The sequence below is a fragment of the Schistocerca americana genome, chromosome 1 (genome assembly GCF_021461395.2).
Source record: "Schistocerca americana isolate TAMUIC-IGC-003095 chromosome 1, iqSchAmer2.1, whole genome shotgun sequence".
Lineage (NCBI taxonomy): Eukaryota > Metazoa > Arthropoda > Insecta > Orthoptera > Acrididae > Schistocerca > Schistocerca americana.
Window position 1 is genome coordinate 1029422692 of NC_060119.1, and position 22203 is coordinate 1029444894.

General features: G+C 38.4%; 1 protein-coding gene across 1 annotated transcript in view; it reads right to left on the reverse strand.

Moving 5' to 3' along the window:
* LOC124616586 (NEDD8 ultimate buster 1-like) overlaps positions 1 to 22203 on the reverse strand; it is a 118435-nt gene that overhangs the window by 24315 nt on the left and 71917 nt on the right. Inside the window, exons 6-7 of the mRNA XM_047144910.1 lie at positions 6272 to 6468; positions 5659 to 5820 (exon numbers count right to left, since the gene is read on the reverse strand). Of these exons, the coding sequence (XP_047000866.1) occupies positions 5659 to 5820; positions 6272 to 6468 (359 nt within the window). The remainder of the gene's footprint in view (positions 1 to 5658; positions 5821 to 6271; positions 6469 to 22203) is intronic.

Below are 22203 nucleotides of genomic sequence, written 5' to 3' on the forward strand. Positions count from 1 at the left end.
TTGTTAATAGACTTTCTCGGAATAGTGCTTGACTATCTTCAAGAGTCTGCCAGTTCAGTTCCTTCAGTATCTCTGTGACACTCTCTATGGAACAAGCAAACGTGTGACCATTTGTGCCGCCCTTCTGTGTTTGTATTCAGCACCTCCTGTTACTCCTATTTGAAGTAAGTTCCACACACTTGAGCAATATTCTAGCATCGGTCACAAAAGTGATTAGAAAGCAATCTCTTTCATATGCTTATTGCACTTCTCCAATATTCTACCAATAAACCAAAGTCTGCCAACTACTTTACCCAAGACTGAAACTGTGTGATCATTCCATTTCATATCCCCACAAAGTGTTACAACCAGGTATTTGTATGAGTTGACAGATTTCGCCAATGATTTGTTGATATTATAGTCATAGGGATACCATGCTTTTTTGTTTTGTGAATTGCAAAATTTTCCATTTCACAACATTTACAGCAAGTTGCCAATCTCTGCAACATACTGAAATTTCATCAAAAGCTGACTGAATATTTATGCAGCTTCTTTAAGATAGTACTTAATCATAAATAACTGAGTCATCTTCAGAAAGTCTGAGGTTACTACTAATATCTGCAACTACACACAATGTGTGATTTGCTTGAAGAAGCCGATAAAGACAAGACAATGGTGAATTTAGTGGAGAGGCAGGTTTTCCTGAAGAAGATAATGGTTGTGTGTACAGATGACAGTGATGTAGACCCCAGACTTTGAAGCAGAAAATAAGGAGAACGAGGAGTCTGAAAGAAAAAATCCCTAGTTGACCATGAAAGATCAAGCTAGGTCTTGCTAAGATTGTAATAATAGTATCTACAGCAGAATAATCTACTCATTTTGTGCTTACATTACTCTTGGAGTTTTAATAATTACAATAATTTGTAAATAGTGCATAACATAAATTATGTCTTTCTCCAGTAACATTTTGATCAGTAAAATAGTCATTATAGGATATATAACAGGACATTTAATACCTATTTGTGTGTCAGATTCCATTAGGAGATATAGTAATTATAATTTACTAGTGAGTAACCTATAAATTATGGCTTCTTTTGAATAAAATTTGTAGTAGTACAATTTATGATGGTTTAGTAGCAATAGAACACTTTCCCCTATTCAAATATGTTGGCGGGAATAACATACACAGCAATAATTATAACAATATGGAAGGATAGACTACTGCTCACCACATAGAGGCAGAACTGAGTCACAGACAGGCACAATGAAAATGGAAACTAAAAATGCTTAAGCTTTAGGACAAAGTCCTTCCTCATAATTCATAAGTAGGAGGGGGTGGGGGGGTGGGTGGGTGGGGGGAAACCACACACACACACACACACACACACACACACACACACACACACAACTCACACACATGGCTACCGTTCCTGGGCACAAAGACCCAACTCTGACTGTGTCTAATGTCAGTGCAATCTGCTGGGGTGGGGGATTGGGATAAGGAGCAGGCATGCAGCAAGGAGGGGGAGTGACAGCATTGGTGGGGAAGATGGCAATACTGCCTGTGGGAGCATGCAATGAGGTATTGGGAGCATGCCAGTGCTGCTAGGTTCAGCATTGGGTGGCTGTTCAGTGGGAGTGAGGGGAGGTGGGAAAGGAAGAGAAGTACAGTAGAAGAAAGGACTTGAAGGTGCACTGGCAGGCTAGAAGGAATGTTTGTGCTGAAGTGCAAGCAGGGAAGGGGATAGACATGTGGAGGACAGGGATTAGTGAAGGTTGAGGTGAGGGGGGAAGCAGGAAATGAAGGATATATTGTAGGGAGAATTACCACCCATGCAATTCAGAAAATCTGGTGTTTGTGCACAGAATCCAGATGGCACTGGCTCTCACGTAATCATTAAAGTGAAGCACATCTTGCTGTTTGGCATGTTCAGAAGCTGGGTGGTCCAGCTGTCTCTTGGCCACAGTTTAGTGGTGGCCATTCATTTACACAGGCAGTTTGTTAGTTGTCACGCCCACACATAATCCAGTAAAGTGGTTGCAGCTGAGTATGAAGGTGACATGCTTGCTTTCACAACTGGCCCTGCCTTTGATGGGGTAGGAGATGCCAGTGAGGGGTAGGAGTAGGTGGTAACAGGACAGGAGTAAGTGGTAGCAGGACGACGTGAGGCATAGAGTAGAGGCAGACAAGAATATTGCTCAAGTTGGGTGAATGATGGAATACCATTCTGAGAGGGGTGGGGAGGATATTTCTCATTTCAGAGCAGGACGAGAGTAGATGAAACCCTGACGGAGAATGTATCCTAATTGGTACTGAGTCATGAGAAGAGTGTTGCTTTGTGGCCAGATGATGGGCACTTGGGAGATAGGAGGTGAATGGTGGGAAAGGAAAGGGAGATTTGTTTCTGGACAAGGTTGGCAGGGTAATTTTGGTCTTAGAAGGCCTCACTGAGACCCTTGGCATATTTGAAGGAGGACTGCTCATCACTGCAGATGTGATGACAATGGGTAGCTAGGCCCTATGAAGAGACTTCTTGGTGTGAAATGGGTGGCAGCTTTCAAAGTGGAGGTATTGTTGGTGGTTAGTAGGTTTGATGTGGATGCAGGTACTGATGTAGCCATCTGTAGGTGGATGTCGACATCGAGATAGGTGGATTGTTGGGCTGACTGGCAAAGTAAGAAGTGAAAAAGTGTTTCCACTGTAGGGATCGGGAGAAGGAGAGGAGGTCTTTAATACACCCATCATACTTGATTAGGGGTGCGGCACAAGGTAAGTCCTTTGTAAAGGACTGATATTTCTGTGGAACTCAGCATTTTGGAGGACAGGTTAATTACTGTGTTGCAGGTCTGTTTAGGCTCTGGGTTCTGTACAGTGGTGGGTTGTTGTAATTGCAGTAGTTCTGCAAGGCAGGTTTTGGCAGTTATGAGGGGATGTGTGAGAGGCTTCATGGCACTTTGGTGGTGGTGGTGGTTGTGGTTAGTGGAAGTCCAAGAAGAGAGTGTGGTATTGTGGCATGGTGCATGCTGCTCTAGTTCCTGGAGGAGAAGCGTTTGTATCTGGGAGATGGGGTACAGGAATTTGGAACAGCAGAGCAGAAGAATTTTATGGATGGAGAGAAAGTAGTGTAAAGAGGTTGGGGCATGGTTGACATGATTTTGCAGAATTAGACTTGTGAGGACTATGGACAGAAGGAATATTTCTAGTTTACAAATTTCTCTTTTGCAGAAATGCTTTTCTTGCTATTGCCAGTCTACCTTTTATATTATCTTAATTTGGCCATTATGAAATATTTTGTTTCCCAAATAACAAAACTCATCTCCTACTTTTAGTGTTTCATTTCCTAATCTAATTCATTCAGTGCCACTTCATAGAATTCAACTACATTCCACTCCCCTTGTTTTACTTTTGCCAGTATTAGTAAAGATCTCTCTTCAAGGCATTATCCATTCCATTCAGCTGATCTTCGAAGTCCTTTGTTGTCTCTGACTGTATATCAATGTTGTCGGCAAAACTCATAGCTTTCCTATTTCTTCTCCCTGAATTTTAATCCTCTCTCCAAATTTCTCCTTGGTTTGCTTCACACCTTGCTCAGTGTGCAGATTAAACAACAAAATGGATACACTAGAACCCAGTTTCACTCCTTTGTCAACCACTGCTATCCTTTCATATCCTTTAACTCCTACCTGCAGTTTGGTTTCTGTAGATAACCTAAGCTGCCTATATTTTATATCTGGTACAGTCAACATAATCATAAACTTTTATCCAAATCTACAAATGCTATAAACATGGATTTATCTCGTTTCTGTCTAGCTTGCAAGGTAAGTCGTAGGGTCAGTACTGCCTGGTCTTCCCCAAGGTCACTTTCTACCATTCTTTTCACAAATAATTTGCCTCAGTATTTTACAACCATGGCTTCATAAACTGGTGGTTTGATAATATTCACATTCGTCAGCAAGTATCTCCTTTGATATTGTGATTATTACATTCCTCCTGAAGTCTGAGGGTAATTAGCCTGTCTCATATCGAGCATATCAGATGGAATAGTTTTGTTATGATATGTTCTGCCAAGGATCTCAATAATTTGGGAGTAAAGTCTTTCAGTATTCTGTCAAATTCTACTCTCAGCAATTGTATCTCCAATCCTATATTCATTCAGTTTCTCTCCTCTTTTCATAATATTCTCTTCAAATTTGTATCCGTTATAGGGTTCTCCAGCATATTTCTTCATTTTTCAGCTTTCCCTTCTTTGCTTAGTACTGGTTTGCCATCTGTGTTCTTGAAATTCATAGAGCCACTTTCCTTTCCTGTGAATGTTTCTTTAATTTTCCTACAGTTCATATCCATATTTCCTACAATGATGTAAGCTTCTACAGTTTAGCTCTTTTCACTCTTCTCTTTTAGCCACGGCTGCTTTGACATTTTGCACTTCCTGTGCATCAATCTTTTTTTAGATGTCTTTGTTATCTTTTCACCTGTTTCACATACTGTGTTTTCACATTTTATCCATTCATCAGTTAAATTCAATAGCTTTTATGTTATCCATAAATTTTAACTCCCCCCGTTCTGCTGCCTTCAGCATAGCATCACTCAAAGTTGTGTCTTCTATTGTGTTCCTTTGCCCTGTTGAAGTACATTGTTGCCTGATGTCCCCTTTGAAACTCTTCTCAACAGCCACTGGTTCTTCCAGTTTATTCAGGTCTCACTTCCTCAATTTCTCGCCTTTCTGCAATTTCATCAGCTATTGATCTGTAGTTCAAAACCAACAAATTACGGTTAGAGTCTACACTGAGCACTGGAAATATTCTGCAATTGTGTTTTGAAATCTGTCATAGCATTATACAATCTATTTGGAACCCATGTTCTGCCATTATTTTAGCCCCCCCCCCCCCCCCCTCTCTCTAGCTCACTGAATTCCTCATTCCCAACAGAATTAAATTTTCACCTCCATTAACAACTCGAATGATTTCTTTTACCTCATCATACATTCTTTCAATCTCTTCACCATCTACATACTTTTAAAGCACATAAACCTGTAGTACAGTGCGGCTGGGTGCTGACTACCTCAACTATGATAAGGCGTTCACTATGCTGATCATTGAAAAATAGATAAATTACAAATAGGGAACAAAACCATTTCTAGCTTTTGGAACTGCTAATTCCTTCCTCTGGAAGGAAAGTTGGACATGTTGCGGAGCGCTGGAAGGGAAAGATACTTTTCCATGGGAGACAGCCTTATTGAAGTAAGTAACCACTCACCTGTAGTTGACTGACTGATGGAGCATAAAAATACATGTAACAGCTCAGAAATTGCACTATAGATTGAGTGAGCTACCTTTCACCAGTGAAAATGTACAAACAGGCCTCCCCCCCTCCCCACGAATACATGTGAATAAACAAATGTACACCATCATGGCTATGGTGATTAGCAGTTACCAAGACAGGTAGTAGTGCGGAAAGAGAATTCAGCCTCATTCCGCCATTTATTCTTAGATTATCAGTGCTGGGCTCCCAACAAAACAGAACATAACTGTAAGATAGTTATTTTCTAGGGTATAGGCTCTAAACCATCATTACAATTTCCAACACACATCCAGGGAACATTCAGCAAATTAAACATAAGGCACACTTCCTTACTAAATTCTTTGATAGAAATTTATGTAAAAACCATGATTTCATACCCAATTCAAGTAGGGTGCCAAGACTGGCATCATCGATTTTTAAATTTGAGACCTCATTTTCAACTCTCTTCAGAAGGGCAGCTGCTGCTGTTCGTTTATTTTTATGATACAAAACAATTGCCTGAAGCAAATGTAAACGCATGAAGAGAACAGCTTCAGTTCCTGCAAAATTATAGATTCAAAAATAAAATTAATGTTTCTCGCATCCACTAATAGCCAGATATTTCTATTCCTAAGCATGAGCAATTAAAATAGCAAACTTGCTACATAACACAGCATGAAAATACTGTTACTTTAAAGCAGCTGTTATGTTTCAGGCAGTATGACTATCTTCATTCATGCATGGAGCAGAACACATGTTCTGCGAAAAAGCTTCGTGTCAGAATGTAACTTTTCATACTATTATTATTCCTTTTGATTTTAAACATTTCTTTATTATGAACATGCAAATAACCAGCTTTGTTGTAGCATTTGTAACTACAGTTTGGATGTTAAATATACGTTTTGAAAGTCTGAATGTAAATTTTAGAGACATTCAGGTTTTCAAAATAAAAAAAGGAAGTGTGGGAGTGGGATGAGAGGGAGAATAAAAAGGTATAGAAAAACTGCTTACCTGTTGTTCCCTTCAACAACATTAAGCGTTCAAGATTTGGACCGTAACTTTTATGGAAGCTTTGTTCACATTTTTTCAGTCTTTCTTCAGCATCAGGAATTTGAGTGACATTTTGCAAGCATAAATAGCACCAAGCTATGTCGAGATTCAGCAGTGCATAATTATCTACAGACTGTAAAATCTGTGAATGGCAATTGCTGTAAACAACAGAAGGTTGATAAAGTGAAAGCAAAAATGTGAATTTACAATACTCTGGAAAATAAATGAATAAATAAAATCAAAAGACACACAAAGCTCATGGCAGCTCAGTTGATATCACAGTAATACAACTAAATTATGAAAATTACATTATACAAGCTTTGATAGCTGCAACAAAGAGCAACATAAATATGTGACTAAATATCAACATGCAAGAACCCAGGAAATGAAATCTGATATATCAGATACTTGTCATTACAGTGAGCTAGAAATTGTGCAATGATAAATTACTGCACAATGAAGAATGCCAGTTCATCAGGTACATATGGGATATGTAAGGAAGAAATTTTTGAACTGTTCCATATTAATCCATGGGATTGACTTTCTTGGTACTTTCAGCAACTAACAACTTCCACCAAACAAGGAAAATGTAACGCTATGTATTAATTTCAAAATGCTTCCTGTTGTACTCAGTACGAGGATATTTTGTGTGGTCATAATATACGTATACTCATTGTTTCCATTTTTAGGGAAGCCTTATAGGATCCCTTTGCTCCCCAGTTGTCTTGTGGTCCCTTGGCATTTGCCCGATAAGAACACTTTTCTTCAGTAGATCGTTCATGTGCCAAGTTCAAATTTATGTCACATACTAAAGTTTATGGTCTCTTGGCAGCGTAAAAATTGTAAGCTTCTAAAACAATGGACAGTCAAAAGATAGTACTGCCATTTATGTCACATATTTTCATACTTGAAAACTCACTCATCAAAATATGTGGGATATTTCCCATTGACCTCCAATGATGAAATTTGGCAAGAAGCAACTTTTCGCACTATAACCAAAGGAAAAAATCCAAAAATTCTTAATTTGTAATTACATAAAACACAAAAATATTGGTTGCTTTTTAAACAACCTGTCTGTCCATCTGTCAAAAACCCTTTTTCTCAGCAACAGATGGAAGTATCAAGTTTAAATTTAAGTTACATATTGAGGTCTATGGTCCCTTGGTGGTGTAAACATTTTAAGCTTCGAAGTCAATGCAATCAAAAGATGTGACCATTTATTTCACATATTTTCAAACTAAAAAAAACTCGCACATCAAACCCTATAAGGAGCACTTCCAACTGACCTAGAACCATGAAATTTGGCAGGCAGCAAATTTTCACACAAGTAAAGGAAAAAAAAAAATATATATATATATATATATATATATATATATATATATATATATATATATATATATATATATATGAAAACTGTTAATTTGTGATTATATAACACGAAAACCTATTTTTTGTCTTTTTTTTATCTATCTGTCTATTAAGACCCTTTTTATCTGGAACAGGTTGGTGCATCAAGTTCAAATTTAATGTCACATACTACGGTCTATGGTCCCTTGGCAGTGTCAAAATTGTAAGCTTCTAGATCAATGTAATCAAAAGATATCACCAGAAGTCATATTTTGATGCTAAAGAACTCGCTCATTAAAACCTTTAAGGTACTTTCCCTGATGTAGAATCATGAAATTTGGCAAGATAAAGGTTTCACAGTACAAGTAAAGGGGAAAAAAAATCAGAAAAGTGGTAATTTATAATTATGTTACACAAAAAATACTTTGTCATTTTTTATCTGTCTGTCTCTTTCACAACAACTTTTTCTCTGGAGTGATTTATCATATCAAGCTCAAATTTATGTACATACTAAAGTCTACGGTCACTAGGCAGTGTAAAAAATTTAAGGTTCTAAGTCAATGCAATCAAAATATTTGGGTCACTGTGTCACATATTTTGATAGTTGCAAACTCACTCATCAAAATCTATAGGGTACTCCATGTTGATATAAAATCATGAAATTCGGGCAGGGAGCAAGGTTTCACACTACACGTAAAGTAAAAAACTGGAAACTCATTAAACTGTAAATATACGCATAAAAATATTTTTGCTATTTGAACTTAAAAACAGTGCATTCATCATCCGTCCAAAGCATTACAGACAAACTTTGCTGCATGTAGACATAAAACAAAAGCTGTAGTCATGTTTCAGTAAGGAAGGAACTACTGTTGAGAGTTTGATTTGGGCTTACCAGTATGAATATCAATAACAGACAAAAATCATTTATAGTCTCAAAAGAATTAGTTACATATTCCACAGATTATATTCACAACAAAATTTGCACTGTGGCACATCACTAGAGGGGGGGGGGGGGGGGGGGGGGAAGAAGTTATATATAGACAGACACACACACACACACACACACACACACACACACACACACACACACACACACACCATCATCTTTGTTTTTAGATATATTGGTGTAGATCCCTCAGAGTGGTTGGTGGGTCACGTCGTCCATAAACAGCCCTTTTCAATCCACCCCAGGCATGTTCGTTAGGGTTCATGTCTGGAGAACAAGCTGGCCACTCTAGTTGAGCGATGTCATTAGCCTGAAGGAAGTCATTCACAAGATGTGCACGATGGGGCCACGAATTGTCATCCATGAAGACTAATACCTCACCAATATGCTGCTGATATGGTTGCACTATCGTTCGGAGGATAGCATTCATTCATTCATGTATCGTACAGCTGTTACGACACCTTCCATGACCAACAGCGGTGTACATAGGCCCCACATAATGCCACCCCAAAACAGCAGGGAACCTCCACCTTGCTGCAATTGCTGGACAGTGTGTCTACGGCATTCAGCCTGACCGGATTGCCTCCAAACACGTCTCCGACGACTTGTGGTAGAAGGCATATGCAACACTCATCGGTGAAGACAATGTGATGCCAATCCTGAGCGGTCCATTCAGCATGTTATTGGGCCCATCTGTACTGCACTGCAGGGGGTCGTGGTTGCAAATATGGACCTCTCTATGGACATCGGGAGAAGTTGCGCATCATGCAGCCTATTGCACACAGTTTGAGTCATAACACAACATCTTGTGGCTGCATGAAAAGCATTATTCAACATGGTGGCGTTGCTGTCAGGGTTCCTCCGAGCCATAATCCGTAGGTAGCAGTCATCCACTGCAGTAGTAGCCCTCAGGCGGCATGTCATCGACAGTTCCTGTCTCCCTGTATCTTCTCCATGTCTGAACAACATTGCTTTGGTTCACTCCAAGACGCCTGGACACTTCCCTTGTTGAGAGTTCTTCCTGGCACAAAGTACGAATGTGGTCGCAATAGAACCATGGTATTGACTATCTACGCATGGCTGAACTACAGACAACATGAGCCGTGTACCTCCTACTCGCATGGTAAAATTCTGGACCAACCTGTTGGAGCCACTGTTTGGCAGCGTGCACAAGGGAATTATCACCTTCAAACCTTGTTCCACGAAGGGAGTCTTTCAGTTTCCCAAAGACATGATAGTCACATAGAGCCAGGTCAGGACTGTAAGGTGGGTGTTTCAGTGTTGTCCATCCGAGTTTTGTGATCGCTGCCGTGGTTTTTTGACTGACATGTGGCAGTGCATTGTTGTGCAACAGCAAAACATCCTGCTTTTGCCAATGTGGTCGAACATGACTCAGTCGAGCTTGAAGTTTCTTCAGTGTCGTCACATAATGCATCAGAATTTATGGTGGTTCCAATTGGCATGATGTCCACAAGCAAGAGTCCTTCGGAATTGAAAAACACCGTAGCCATAACTTTTCCAGTAGAAGGTGTGGTTTGGAATTTTTTTTCTCTTGGGTGAATTTGCATGATGCCACTCCACTGATTGCCTCTTCGTCTCTGGTGAAAAATTATGGAGCCATGTTTCATCACCTGTTAAATTCTTCCAAGAAATTCATCTCCACCATTCTCGTACTGTTCCAAAAGTTTGCTGCATACCGTTTTTCTTGTTTCTCTGTGAGCCACGTCAACATCCTGGGAACCCACCTGGCACAAAACTTTTTTTAACGCCAACACTTTCAGTATTCTGCAAACACTTCCTTCCCCTATCCCAACATAGCGTGACAATTTGTTCACTGTGATGTGTCTGTCAGCAGTCACCAATTCATTAACACTCTGCACATTGTCAGGAGAGTGTACAGTACGAGGCCTGCGCTGCGAGGACAATCCTCAATATTGTCATGCCCACTGACTTACTGTACTGTGATGGACAGCAGTATCTCCATACACCTTTTTCAACCTCTCATGGATGTTTCCCACTGTCTCATTTTCACAGCACTGTAATTCTATGACAGCACGTTGCATCTGACGAACGTCAAGTGTAGCAGCCATCTTTAAGACATGCTGTGACGGCGCCACTCACGGGAACATGTTGAACTAAGTTTGATACCAAGCGAGAAGGATGTGTCTACACACTGTAAAACTTTCACACATGCAGACTGAAAACTATTTTTACAAAAATTGTGTGCATTTCTTTTGGAGTGACCCTCATATTTCATGTTTTCTTGGGCCAAAGTCCATTTCACTAGAGGAACACCCAGCACATTTTTTTCCCCTTACTAAGAATGTACTTTTTAATATTTATATTACTCTTCAACTTCAGTGGACTGTTGGAAAAAAAAGAAGCGAAAAAAAGCATCAGTGAATAAATTTTTAAATATACTAGAAGGTTGTGGTTAACATTCCCAAATGCTCTGCTTAAACAGATGCCTGCACAATGTATGTGGGGACCCATACAAAATTTCAAGTAGTGTATTATCTTGTATGTCGTACGTCCGCAAAGTAGGCATTTATTCTTATAACAAAACTAGCTTGCCCTAAATGTTTTACCTGGTGTCCACTACGGGACAGATTTGCGTACTGGCTAATACTGTAGCACATAGCACTGGAGGATACACACCAAAACTCACTTCAGTTGATCCTGTTCTATTGAATCTCCTCCTCCTCCTCCTCCTCCTCCTTTCCACTCCTCTTACCATCTTGAATATTCCTCATATTGTTCAGACTGCGTCGTTTTCTATGAGTATATCATTTCTTCATTTAGATTCCTTTCTTTTGTCTTAAACTTATTTACTTTTCATTTCACATACACACTATCCACCAAATTTTACAGTTTTTCTATTTATTACTTTTCTTTTAATGCATGTAGGAATGGGAAGTGATGGCACTTGTCTGGAGGCATTCAAGCATTTTTCATTGCACTTCTTGTAAAGCATGCCTTGCGAGGCTCTCAGGAATATAATGATTCCACTGCACTCCACCTGAAGGAAACAGACTCATACTCTTGTGGAGTAGGCCAGTAGACTGAGTCATAAACAGGTGTGAGCCTCTATTCACAGTGAATATAACACTTATTTGATATGCCCACAATGCCAAACATCACAAGATGAACGTTAAGTCATTTTATCTGAGCTGTATTGTTTGTTTGATGTGAGTAGGAAAGAACTGTGTTAAACAGTATTATGAGTGAATACTAATGGGAACAAAGATGAAATCATGAGCTTATTTCGCATGCATCACAGAAAACTGTAATATCACATTTGTTCCTAACATACTAGTTTTGAAAGCTGAAATACAAGGGGCACATTTTGCTATTTGAAGAATCGTGAAATATTTCTAGGCAGTTGGGCATCGGCTAGTAGCTCTTTTTCTTCACAGGTTACAACCGCTGTATGATAATTTTCTGGGAGTGAAATCTTTTTGTATGTACATTATGGTTAAAAGCTTTCGATTGTGTGGTCATAACTGTGGTACATATTAAACAGTTTTCTTTGCAATACTCTCATGGAATTACTTCTTTCCTTACCTACCTCTGCTGTTATCTTCCACGCAAAGAGCATAAAATGAGTTCAGACATCTTGATATTTCAGCTTTGGACTTATTTAGGAAAAAGTCACTGTTAACAAGAACTTGTGCCACTGATTAAAGATGCTTTAGCATTTTGCATGCAGACCATAAAAAATAATTAAAAATGAAACATCGTATAGGATTCAATAAAACTTCAAGCAGTCATCCATTGCAGACATGCAACATTTATATGAACAGATAAAGTTTTCTTTTTTCTTTTAAGATCTTTCCCTACATATATAGTCTACCAGCTACTGTACAATACATGGCACAAATCCTAGGTCATCTCTGAAATTGTTCGTTGCCTCTTGCCAGGCCTGAGCCATTGAGTGGCTCTTCGATTGTGGCGGCATTCAAAGGTACTTGCTATCGTCGCTGCATGTATGTTTTCCCCGGCTCACAAGAGAGCACTTGGGTCACAGTAGCAAGTGAGCATTTAACTCCAGCTGCACCTACATGCAGACATCCTCAACTGCCTTTAGCACACAGAGCCTGTTTTTGAGTACACTGACATGACTGAGGCAGCAGATGACTTGCAGCATCACTCCTTCATGTGCGGGTGAACAATTAGCTGTGGGACTGGATGGAACTTTTCGGACCAAATCACTCCTAAGTGTGGTGCATGCTATGCTACTGTTCACGCACGGTCGCTGCCAAGAAAGGGCTTTGAACAATTACACATTGGACTTGTGACATCATTAATTAAATCTGGTGAGCAACTGTTCCCGAGGAAACCTTGTAACTGTGTTCCGATCTGTGTGTTCTTGTAATGCTCCTGCCCATGCTCTAATTATTAAATTTCTGATGCAAATCTCTATCTCAGTAAAGTATTGTATACACCTGATGGCTAGCCAAGTAACTAGTTTCCTCTGTTTTGAGTATAATGTTACTGTACTCCAAGCAGGCAGTTTCCGAACATGTGTTCAGCATCAGATAATCCTTTCTTATATCAATTTGTACAGAACACAGGTAAAATTGTGATTATCTGTTGGGCTCCCACAATTGTGCAGCATCTGTAGTGAGCTGTGATTGGTATTTTGGTAACTTTGGTTGTTTGCATGATTTGTTGTCTGTATTAAGCTGGCTCCCATTAAAGGCTGGACAAGTTTTTAAGGTGCATGCAGCAGGAGGCCATTCAGATCTCTTGTATGGAAGCCAGTTCTTATGCCATGTTGTGGATGTCTTTTACAGTCTTTCTGATTGTATCAGAAGTCTGTAATTTTTTATTTTTTTTATTTTTTTTTGTTTTCAACATTCAAGTGAAAGAAATTTTTAAAATTTATCTGGTCACTTAAGTTTTATGTAAGATTAAAGTTTGAATGTATAAAATTCAACACAGTCCATTTCCATTAAGGGCACCAGATTTTTCTTAATTCAATTACTTAAGCTGGAAACATTACGAAGGTTTGCTTTAATGCAAAATTTAGCATCATGGCAAATTTTCTTTGCAAACAAAATAAAAAATGACTCTAGGAAATAAACTGTGTAATATGCGTGAAAGATAGATAGATTTGGCTAACCAGCCCTCACCACATTCGAGCCCATGTCTTTGCTATCCCTTGTCCTGCTTCATGTCAATGCCTATTCGATAAGGACTCCAGACACTAGACCTGGACCTGGTCATACTAGTGTACAGTATGTAATTTCCTTTATAGATGCATTGAATTTTCCCAAGAATCATTTAAGTCATGTTCCCAACACTGATTTTACATTATCATCCCACTTCATTTCACTTACTCCTAAATACGAGGGGCGCTCTATACTGATTTACACTTTGTCTTTTCACAACTTGACCAGAAGAAGGGATCGGTTGGTAGGACACGTTCTGAGGCATCAAGGGATCACCAATTTAGTATTGGAGGGCAGTGTGGAGGGTAAAAATCGTAGAGGGAGACCAAGAGATGAATACACTAAGCAGATTCGGAAGGATGTAGGCTGCAGTAGGTACTGGGAGATGAAGAAGCTTGCACAGGATAGAGTAGCATGGAGAGCTGCATCAAACCAGTCTCAGGACTGAGGACCACAACAACAACAACAACAACAACAACACTTTTCCCATCATTCGTAGTGTGCCATTTGGCTAATCATTACAGCTTCAAGGATGCAACACTTTTGGTTGAACTGTAGGTGGTAGGAAAATCACTAGAATTGTAATCCCTGCATATTACAGCCCAATTTTCCAACTGGTCTCATTACATGAGAGGACAACATAGTGTGTGATCATCCAGGATAGCACAGGATAGAGTGGTTTCTGTGCTAGAACAGAGTAAACACTGTGGTTATTCACTGGTGATCAATGGTGGTGTGCGAAGCATGCACATCATGACAAAAAGACCTCTTGCAACACGACAAAGCTCATACCCGTACGAGTCAGAGAAACCACAAGTGCTATTGCTGAAATGGGGCTCCAGGTACTGCCTCACCCACTGTATTCCAATTTGGCCTTTATCTTCTGCAGGCCTTCCTTGTACCACTTCTCTGGAGCCTGTTACTCTCACCACAGGTCAGCTGCTCATAGTTCCTGGAAGTCTGTGAAATGGTCTGCACAGAGGTTTTTTTGTAGCCCCCAATAGGTGATAATCAGAAGGGACAAGTCAGGAGAATACGGTGGGCGTGGCAGTACATGCAACACAATTTCAGTGATGACAACCATGGTTTTCCGACTCTTATGGGGGATGAGCACTTTTGTCTTGCAAGAGCATTTTTCGTGACAGTGCACACCCTCCACACTCTGCCACCAACATTCTGAATATTTGCAGTGTTCACACTGTTCCTTCCACAGAAACCATGTCATCCTGCATTGTTCTTGATGACCACACTCCATTTTGTCTGCTCTTGTGATGATACCAGTTGGGAAATTGGGCATTATTGGACAGAGATCACGCTTTTAGTGACTATTACTGCCATCTACAGTTAGACCAAAGTGCTACATACTTGCACCTGTAATGAGAAGTCACATGGTGCAACATGAATGAGGGGAAAAAAATTAAATCAATATGGAATATCCCTCATACTTAGATGTGATGAGATCTGCTCAAGACATTCACCACTAATCCCTCAATCAGATACTACCAGATTCTCTCCCTTTGTTACAGGCATTATTTTGCATTTACCCACATGAAGAGGGCTCCCATTCATGCCACAAAGTGGAAAATTTGTTGTAGTCTTTCAGCAGTTTTTTTACAATAATCGAATGACAATATTTTCCAGTACGCAAATATATCATCAGCGAAGAATCAAAGTGCTACTGATTCTGTCTGATAAATCGTTTATATGTACTGAAAACATTAGAGGTATATTATGCTTCCTCAGGGCACATCTGATGTCACTTTCTTATCTGTAAAATATTTTCTACCTACTAACACACTAGGCTGTTTTAGCCAAATATTTCCTGAACGAATTAAATACTGGCTAAGGTATTCTATAATACAACTATATCTTGGTTAGTAGCTGACAATGTGGTACAATGTCTCATGCGTTTTAGAAATCTACATAGATGGAATCTACTTGTCAACCTGCATCTATTGTTTACAAGATGATGTGTACAAATAATGCATGCTGGTTTTCACCAGAGTGGTTTTGGTTGAATTTGTGCTGATATTCTGAGAGAAGCTTATTTTCCTCCAACACCCTGTTTGATTAAAATATTCTCTTGCCAGCAGTTGGATATTGGTGTGTAATTCCGTACATCTGACCTTTTACCATTTTTTGAAGAGTGGTGACCTCTACTCTGTTCCCGTCACATGGGACAAAAAGTTGTGCAGGATATTCTCAATAGATATGAGTTACGAAATGAGTTAATTCTGTATCATTTTCAATGTAAAATCTAACTGGAATTCCATCAGGGCTAGAGGACTTATTTGCTTTAAGTAGTCTTAATTTGCTTTCAACACCCAGGGTGCTAATATCGATATCTCATTTACGAGTCAGTGCAGTGGATGAAAAGTGGTATCCTCTTGCGCAAATACATTTTTAAATCAGAATTTAAAATTCCTGCTATTTCTCTGTTGGCTTTAGTTTCAACATCAGATGGATCCATGAGAGATGGAATGGAAAGTTTGGATCTGTACATTACTTTACATATGACCAGTACTTCCTAAGACTTTATGATAGATCTTTCATTAGGATCTGACTGAAAACTCATTGTACACATCCCATATGGCCCTTCTTGTAGATGCTCGAGTTGATATTAACTTTTTTTCTCTCAGTTTTCCAGCACTTTTGTAGTGAGGGAGTAGTAGTCTCTGTATCCGCAACATTCTCGAAAGGTACTATTAAATCAAGATGTCCTCTCATATTGCATTTGGCTTTGATTACACCTTGACTGTGGAACTAGGATGAGCATTCCCGAACTCCATAAACAAGATCCTTGATTTGTGCTTAAGACTTGAAGTTCCACTTTGGGCTGTGGGAGCACGCATGAAGGTGAGTGTGTGCTCTGTATTCTCATATTTGAATTAACTGTTGAAATTTTGAAAGACACCGATCTGACTGGGAGCTTCTATGTCGAGTTCAGTTGTGTGCAGTGTCATTTGTTAATTTCATCTTGTGGCAATAGGGTGATGTAACTTATGCTGAGATAATTGCATTTCTCTGTCATAGTATTGTGCACGATTTGGCTATTTCCTGAAATTACCTTTACAGTGTGCAGGGGCACTGGCAGTTGCCAAAGTTACATTATAATGGCGCTATTTACTGTGCACAAGCTGACAGACAGTTTGGCGTGCCATGTACGAGTACTGCTGGGTAACTGTATGAAAAGCTCATCTGTCTTTTCTGGAGGTTGTTCTATATTATTAAGACTGTTGTCACTTGCTTAAATATAATTCAAGCCTTACATTTAACTGTGTTGCTCTTTGTTTTCCCTTGGTTGTTCAAGGCTGTGTTCTTGAAGAAAAGTGACTTTAACTGGTTTTGAACTCCCTTGATTTATTACCAGCCACTCTTATTTATGATTGTAAAAGATTTGTATTTAACTGTAATAGTAAATGTTTCATCAAGCCTAATCATTCAGAAAGTAAATTGTACCCGACATTTCCTGATTTGTCTAACCGATAGTTTGTTCCTACCATTGCGATCACTGTTGCTTAAAGCTTCAGTCTTATGTCGCTCAAATTATTGTGTTTTTGGCAATGGCTGGTCAGAGCCGTTTTACCCAAGAAGTTTAATTTACTTAGCTAGTCGACACTAACAGTGGCTTGCTTAATGCTATCTTATACTTCCCTTTTAAATATTTAATCTTACTGTAATCTTTTTACTTCAGTCACAGCCATCCTTGCTTATTGAAAAATTTGCATATTTATAAGCTGATACCACCAGTTGGCCACAGCCATTCTCTCAGAAAAATTTCGCCTTGTATTCTGTTGAAATTACCGGTCTGTTTCTGTGTCCCGGCCTTTTTCTAAAGAAATTTCTGTTACTTACAGTTCCGACTGTTGCTCTCATAAAGGTGAGTAAGATTTTTGTGTTTTGAAACTAATGAGATTTTCTCAACAGAATCTGAGTTGACTGTGGCTATCTTGGCTACTAATGACTACTTTACTTTATCTTGTTCCGTTTACTGCTGGTCAGCCATGGCTGTTTGGGAAAATGAAAAGTTTTGAGTGTCTGTTTAAAGATATAATTGAGACTGCTCTCTGGAATTAATTAACTTAAATCTTTAAGGAAAGAGTAATTGCTCTGAATTTGCTTGAGGTGAATTCAATGTAAGAACAAAATTTAATTGAAACTATATTTTCTAATACAAGAGCTTTATTCTAGCTGTTGTATGGTATTAATAGTGTTTATTCTGCGTTCTCTTTTAGGATGGAAATGCTTTACTTATGTATAAATCTTCTGGTACTGCTCTAGTATCAGTATATGTACTGTTAGCTTTGTGTTAAAACAAATTTTGACAAGGAAGAGCTCAGTGGCTTACCACTCAGGGATCACAGTGCCCAATCAAATCAGCTCCAAGGTGAAGTATCCCTCTCCTGGGTGTATTTCACAATAGTGAGGTTAGTGGAAACATTCGATAATTAATTTAATCCCACCAAACATGGTTACTCTTGCCAACTTCACATTTGGATTCATTTTGGATCTCGCTAGACCCAATGCTTATGCTTATCAGTACGAACACTCCTCCTCCTCCCGGAGAGTCCAATCTAACTTTCCAATACATGTTCCAAGTTTTGTCTAATATTGCTCTACTCATTATGTCCTGTTTCAACTAACTCTCATGTATGGTATATGAACATAACAGGCATCAAAAAACTTGTCAGGGACTTGTTTATTATCTAATAAAGGTTTATTAAATAACAAAAACCGCTGATGTAAGTGGAACTGATAACTATCTGGGAAGTAGGAACGTTTGACTCAATTTCACGTCATAACCAATGTTTTTGAAAGCCTGTGCTGTCATTCAGTATTTAAATAATGAAATACTTCACTAGTTACATATTTTTTCATGCTTAGCATGGTGCGTTTCAAGTGCAAATATATAAGTAAGTATTTTGTGTGTCAGTATGTGTTATTCTGCATCTCTTGCACAGGAGTTGTCTCTGAGTTGATCAGGTACTGTGCCTCCTCAGTTATGTGTAAAACCACACACATTCAAACTATCACTCACATTGTTTGTTTGTGTAACATTACAAAAAAAAATACATATGTATATACTGCACTTGACAACAATAATAAAGTCTTGAAACACGTTTTGCACAGCATGAAAAAAAACAAATGGCACTGTGTGTAAACTAGAAGTATCTGAGCAACGCAAAGTGAACGATGGTGTCAAGTAGTGCTACAAGTGGCCAAATGACGAAACACACTAAATCTGCCTTGACAAAGGTGTCACGATGATCACAACAAATACGGAACGGCTTTTCCTCAGTAGAAACAGTTTGGAAATGGTTGTGATTGGTCATGATACCTTTATTCGAATGAACCTAGTTACTCCCATCAGCCACCGTGCCAAGTAGAGCTTGGCAGTGTTGGGAGATATGGCACAAAATGATGCAACTTTTACATGTTTACCGGTTCAAATCCACTGAGTAGAATGCCCTGGCATCAAAAAACTCAACCACGTAAAATCTGAAAACACTACTGGATGGCCAACATCATGCCAGCATCATTTTTTTCTCCACAAACATTTTTTTGCCATGGGTGAATTGTGGGAAAATTATAAATATGTTAATGCAAAATTAGGTGCAAATTAACACTGTGGACGTAGGAAATTTGACAGGAATGATAAAAATGTCGTAAATGGTGGGAAAATGTTAATTCCAGGAATGTAAAAGCGGGATTGTACAGTAAATGCAAATGTGTATGAGTGTATCAATACACCATGTTGCCCATTATTATGTCAATGTAATGCAGGGTTCCAAATCAACACCCCCAAACAAGCACCGACTCACCTCCATACCTTAAGATTGGAATTACTACACATGTTTTGCATACAGCTCAGTAAGTGCTAGATGTAATGTTAAAAATTAGAGAAATCAACAAATTAAACTGTATCTCTGAAGAAGAAAAAATTATGTTGTTTTCATCAAGATCTGAATCTTAATGACTGTCCAGCAAAACTTATTTTCATTTTTCCAAACTAAGCAATCTATTATAAAGGTAAATCATAGGCTAATTCAATGGAAGGAAAAAAATACAACTTTATACTTTGGGAAACAATAAAATATGTGTGTTTCTGAATACCATCCATAATGCATTTGGTTCTACACCACATCATTTTGTAAATAAACTGTTGTTTTCATATAATCTTAGAGCAAATGTTGCAGCAAATTAACAAAACATACAGCTGTCTAAAAGCATGTATCAATACACACACCTGTATTGTGTTCATTTTGAATGCTCCATGAGGACATTCAAGACTGGCAGTAGTGGAGTTAGTTGTGGCTTAAAATGAGAACTTCACACCTCGGGAATATTTCTTATATTAATGGTATGTCAATTTGTGTACTAGTAACGAGCAAGGGCAGTAAAGTTCAAGTTTTACAAAATTCTTAGGAACTTAGTTGTTATTCTCTAGATTCTTTAGCAAGACAAATTCCCAAGCCTACAAGTACGAGGTTTCGTTCTTCTCTTATCCATACCTATTAACGGTTATCTTTAGTCTACTTATTTCCTTTTGCTAGTGATGAAATACTGATGACATTGAGATGGAGGAGGAAAACTTACTAATTAGTTGCTGAAACTGGAAAATCAGACCACGCAGGCAGTCGTACAAATGAGGAAAACACCAAAATGACATGAAATCCAGATCTACAGTAAATTAATGAATGACACCTTTGCACATAGGAAAATAAATGCAAGTAATGTGAAAAGGTAAAGCAAACCTGCAAATGAAGGATGGGGAAGAAGTGCCTTCATATAAGCTGCCTCAGTAAATGCCAAGTGAGGATTTAGGAACAATACTCTGTTCTATAGTTACATAGCCTCCTCTTCTCAACTTAACAAAATTTCTTCTACGTGTCTCGACATGAAATTTAACACAAATGCAGAGATTCCATGTTTTAGAAAGTCACACTATTGTAAAAAAAACTGCCAGCACACAGGGAAAGTTTTGTCAAATTATCTTTAAATAGCAATTTTACACTGACAGAAGTATATTACAACCACAAATAGAGCTACATCACCGGTCAGTGTCCACTGCAGACTGTGTAAAGAGTTTGCTAAAATTTGTATTTTATTGGGCAGAGTAATTTGACAAAGCTAAAATACATTTTTCCACTGGCTAGCAATAAGCATGAGGGTTGAAACTAGTGTTACTTTTAATCTTGCCTGTTATATGTCAAACTAATTATTACTGTCGGATGGTAATTTTATTGGAATAATTCTGTAAGGCATTATTTTCTTGCTCGAGACAAGTCTCGTCACATAGATTGTAGGGCTTAGTGGAAATCAAAATATAATAAGAGTGAATAAGCAAGCATCAAATGTTTCAGCAAAAAAAAAAAATAAAATCCATCAACAATAAATAAAAAAGGATAGTTGCTACTCACCACATAGTGGAGATGCTGACACACAAAAGTCCACAACACAAAGAATGTCAGAAAGTCTGCTTTTGACCAGCAACACCTTTGTCATCACATCACATCACATCACATCACATCACATCACACACAATGACCACAGTCTTTGGCAGCTAGAGCCAAACTGCAAGTCAAAAGCCTTTTTTGTTGGGCCTTTCTGTGACTCAGCATCTCCGCTACGATACAGTGAGTAGCCTCTATGCTTTTCGTATATTGTTACATTCCATCCTGGATTTTCCATTGTTTGATTATTTAAATAAAATCTGATTATAGATGCAGAATACAAGTCTTTGGTTCCCATAGTCATTAATTTTATTTTAAGTTCTCTCTCTGTATCTGTTCTACAGAAGTTAAGTGTCGAAGTACAGTAATTTCCAAAATACAATTTTTTATGGGAATATGTGCTACCAGTAATTACACATGATATATGACTACATTACCAGTTAGTAACACCCAACAAAGAGATTTTTATTACAAAAAAAAAAAAAAAAAAAAAAAAAAACCTGAGAGAAAAGTTACTGATTCTCTGAAAAAATCTGGAAATTTTTTTTAAAAAATTTATGGGAACTAAAAACTTGTATAAAAACTCAAAACTACCAAAAAAATTATGAAAATGTGGCAAATACAAATTTTGGTTGAAAGTTATAATACACACTAGAGTAAATGTTACTCACAAATGCCCATTTACTACAAAAAATAATGTTTGAAAATATAATACTACAGACATATAAAAAAAACCTACTCACCATGTGGTGGCAGGAGGAAACACACATACAAGATATAGAAATGTGCAACATTTTAGAGCCAGTGGCTCCTCCTCCTGGCAGAAGAGCTGAATGTGAAGGAATAGGAATGAAGGAAATGGACTGGCAAGGTTTAGGAAATGGGGGGAGAGAGATGGAAAATTTGCCCAGAACTCCAAGTAATGGGAGACTTACTGGTCAGGATGAGATTTGAAACCCAGAGATCTTAAAG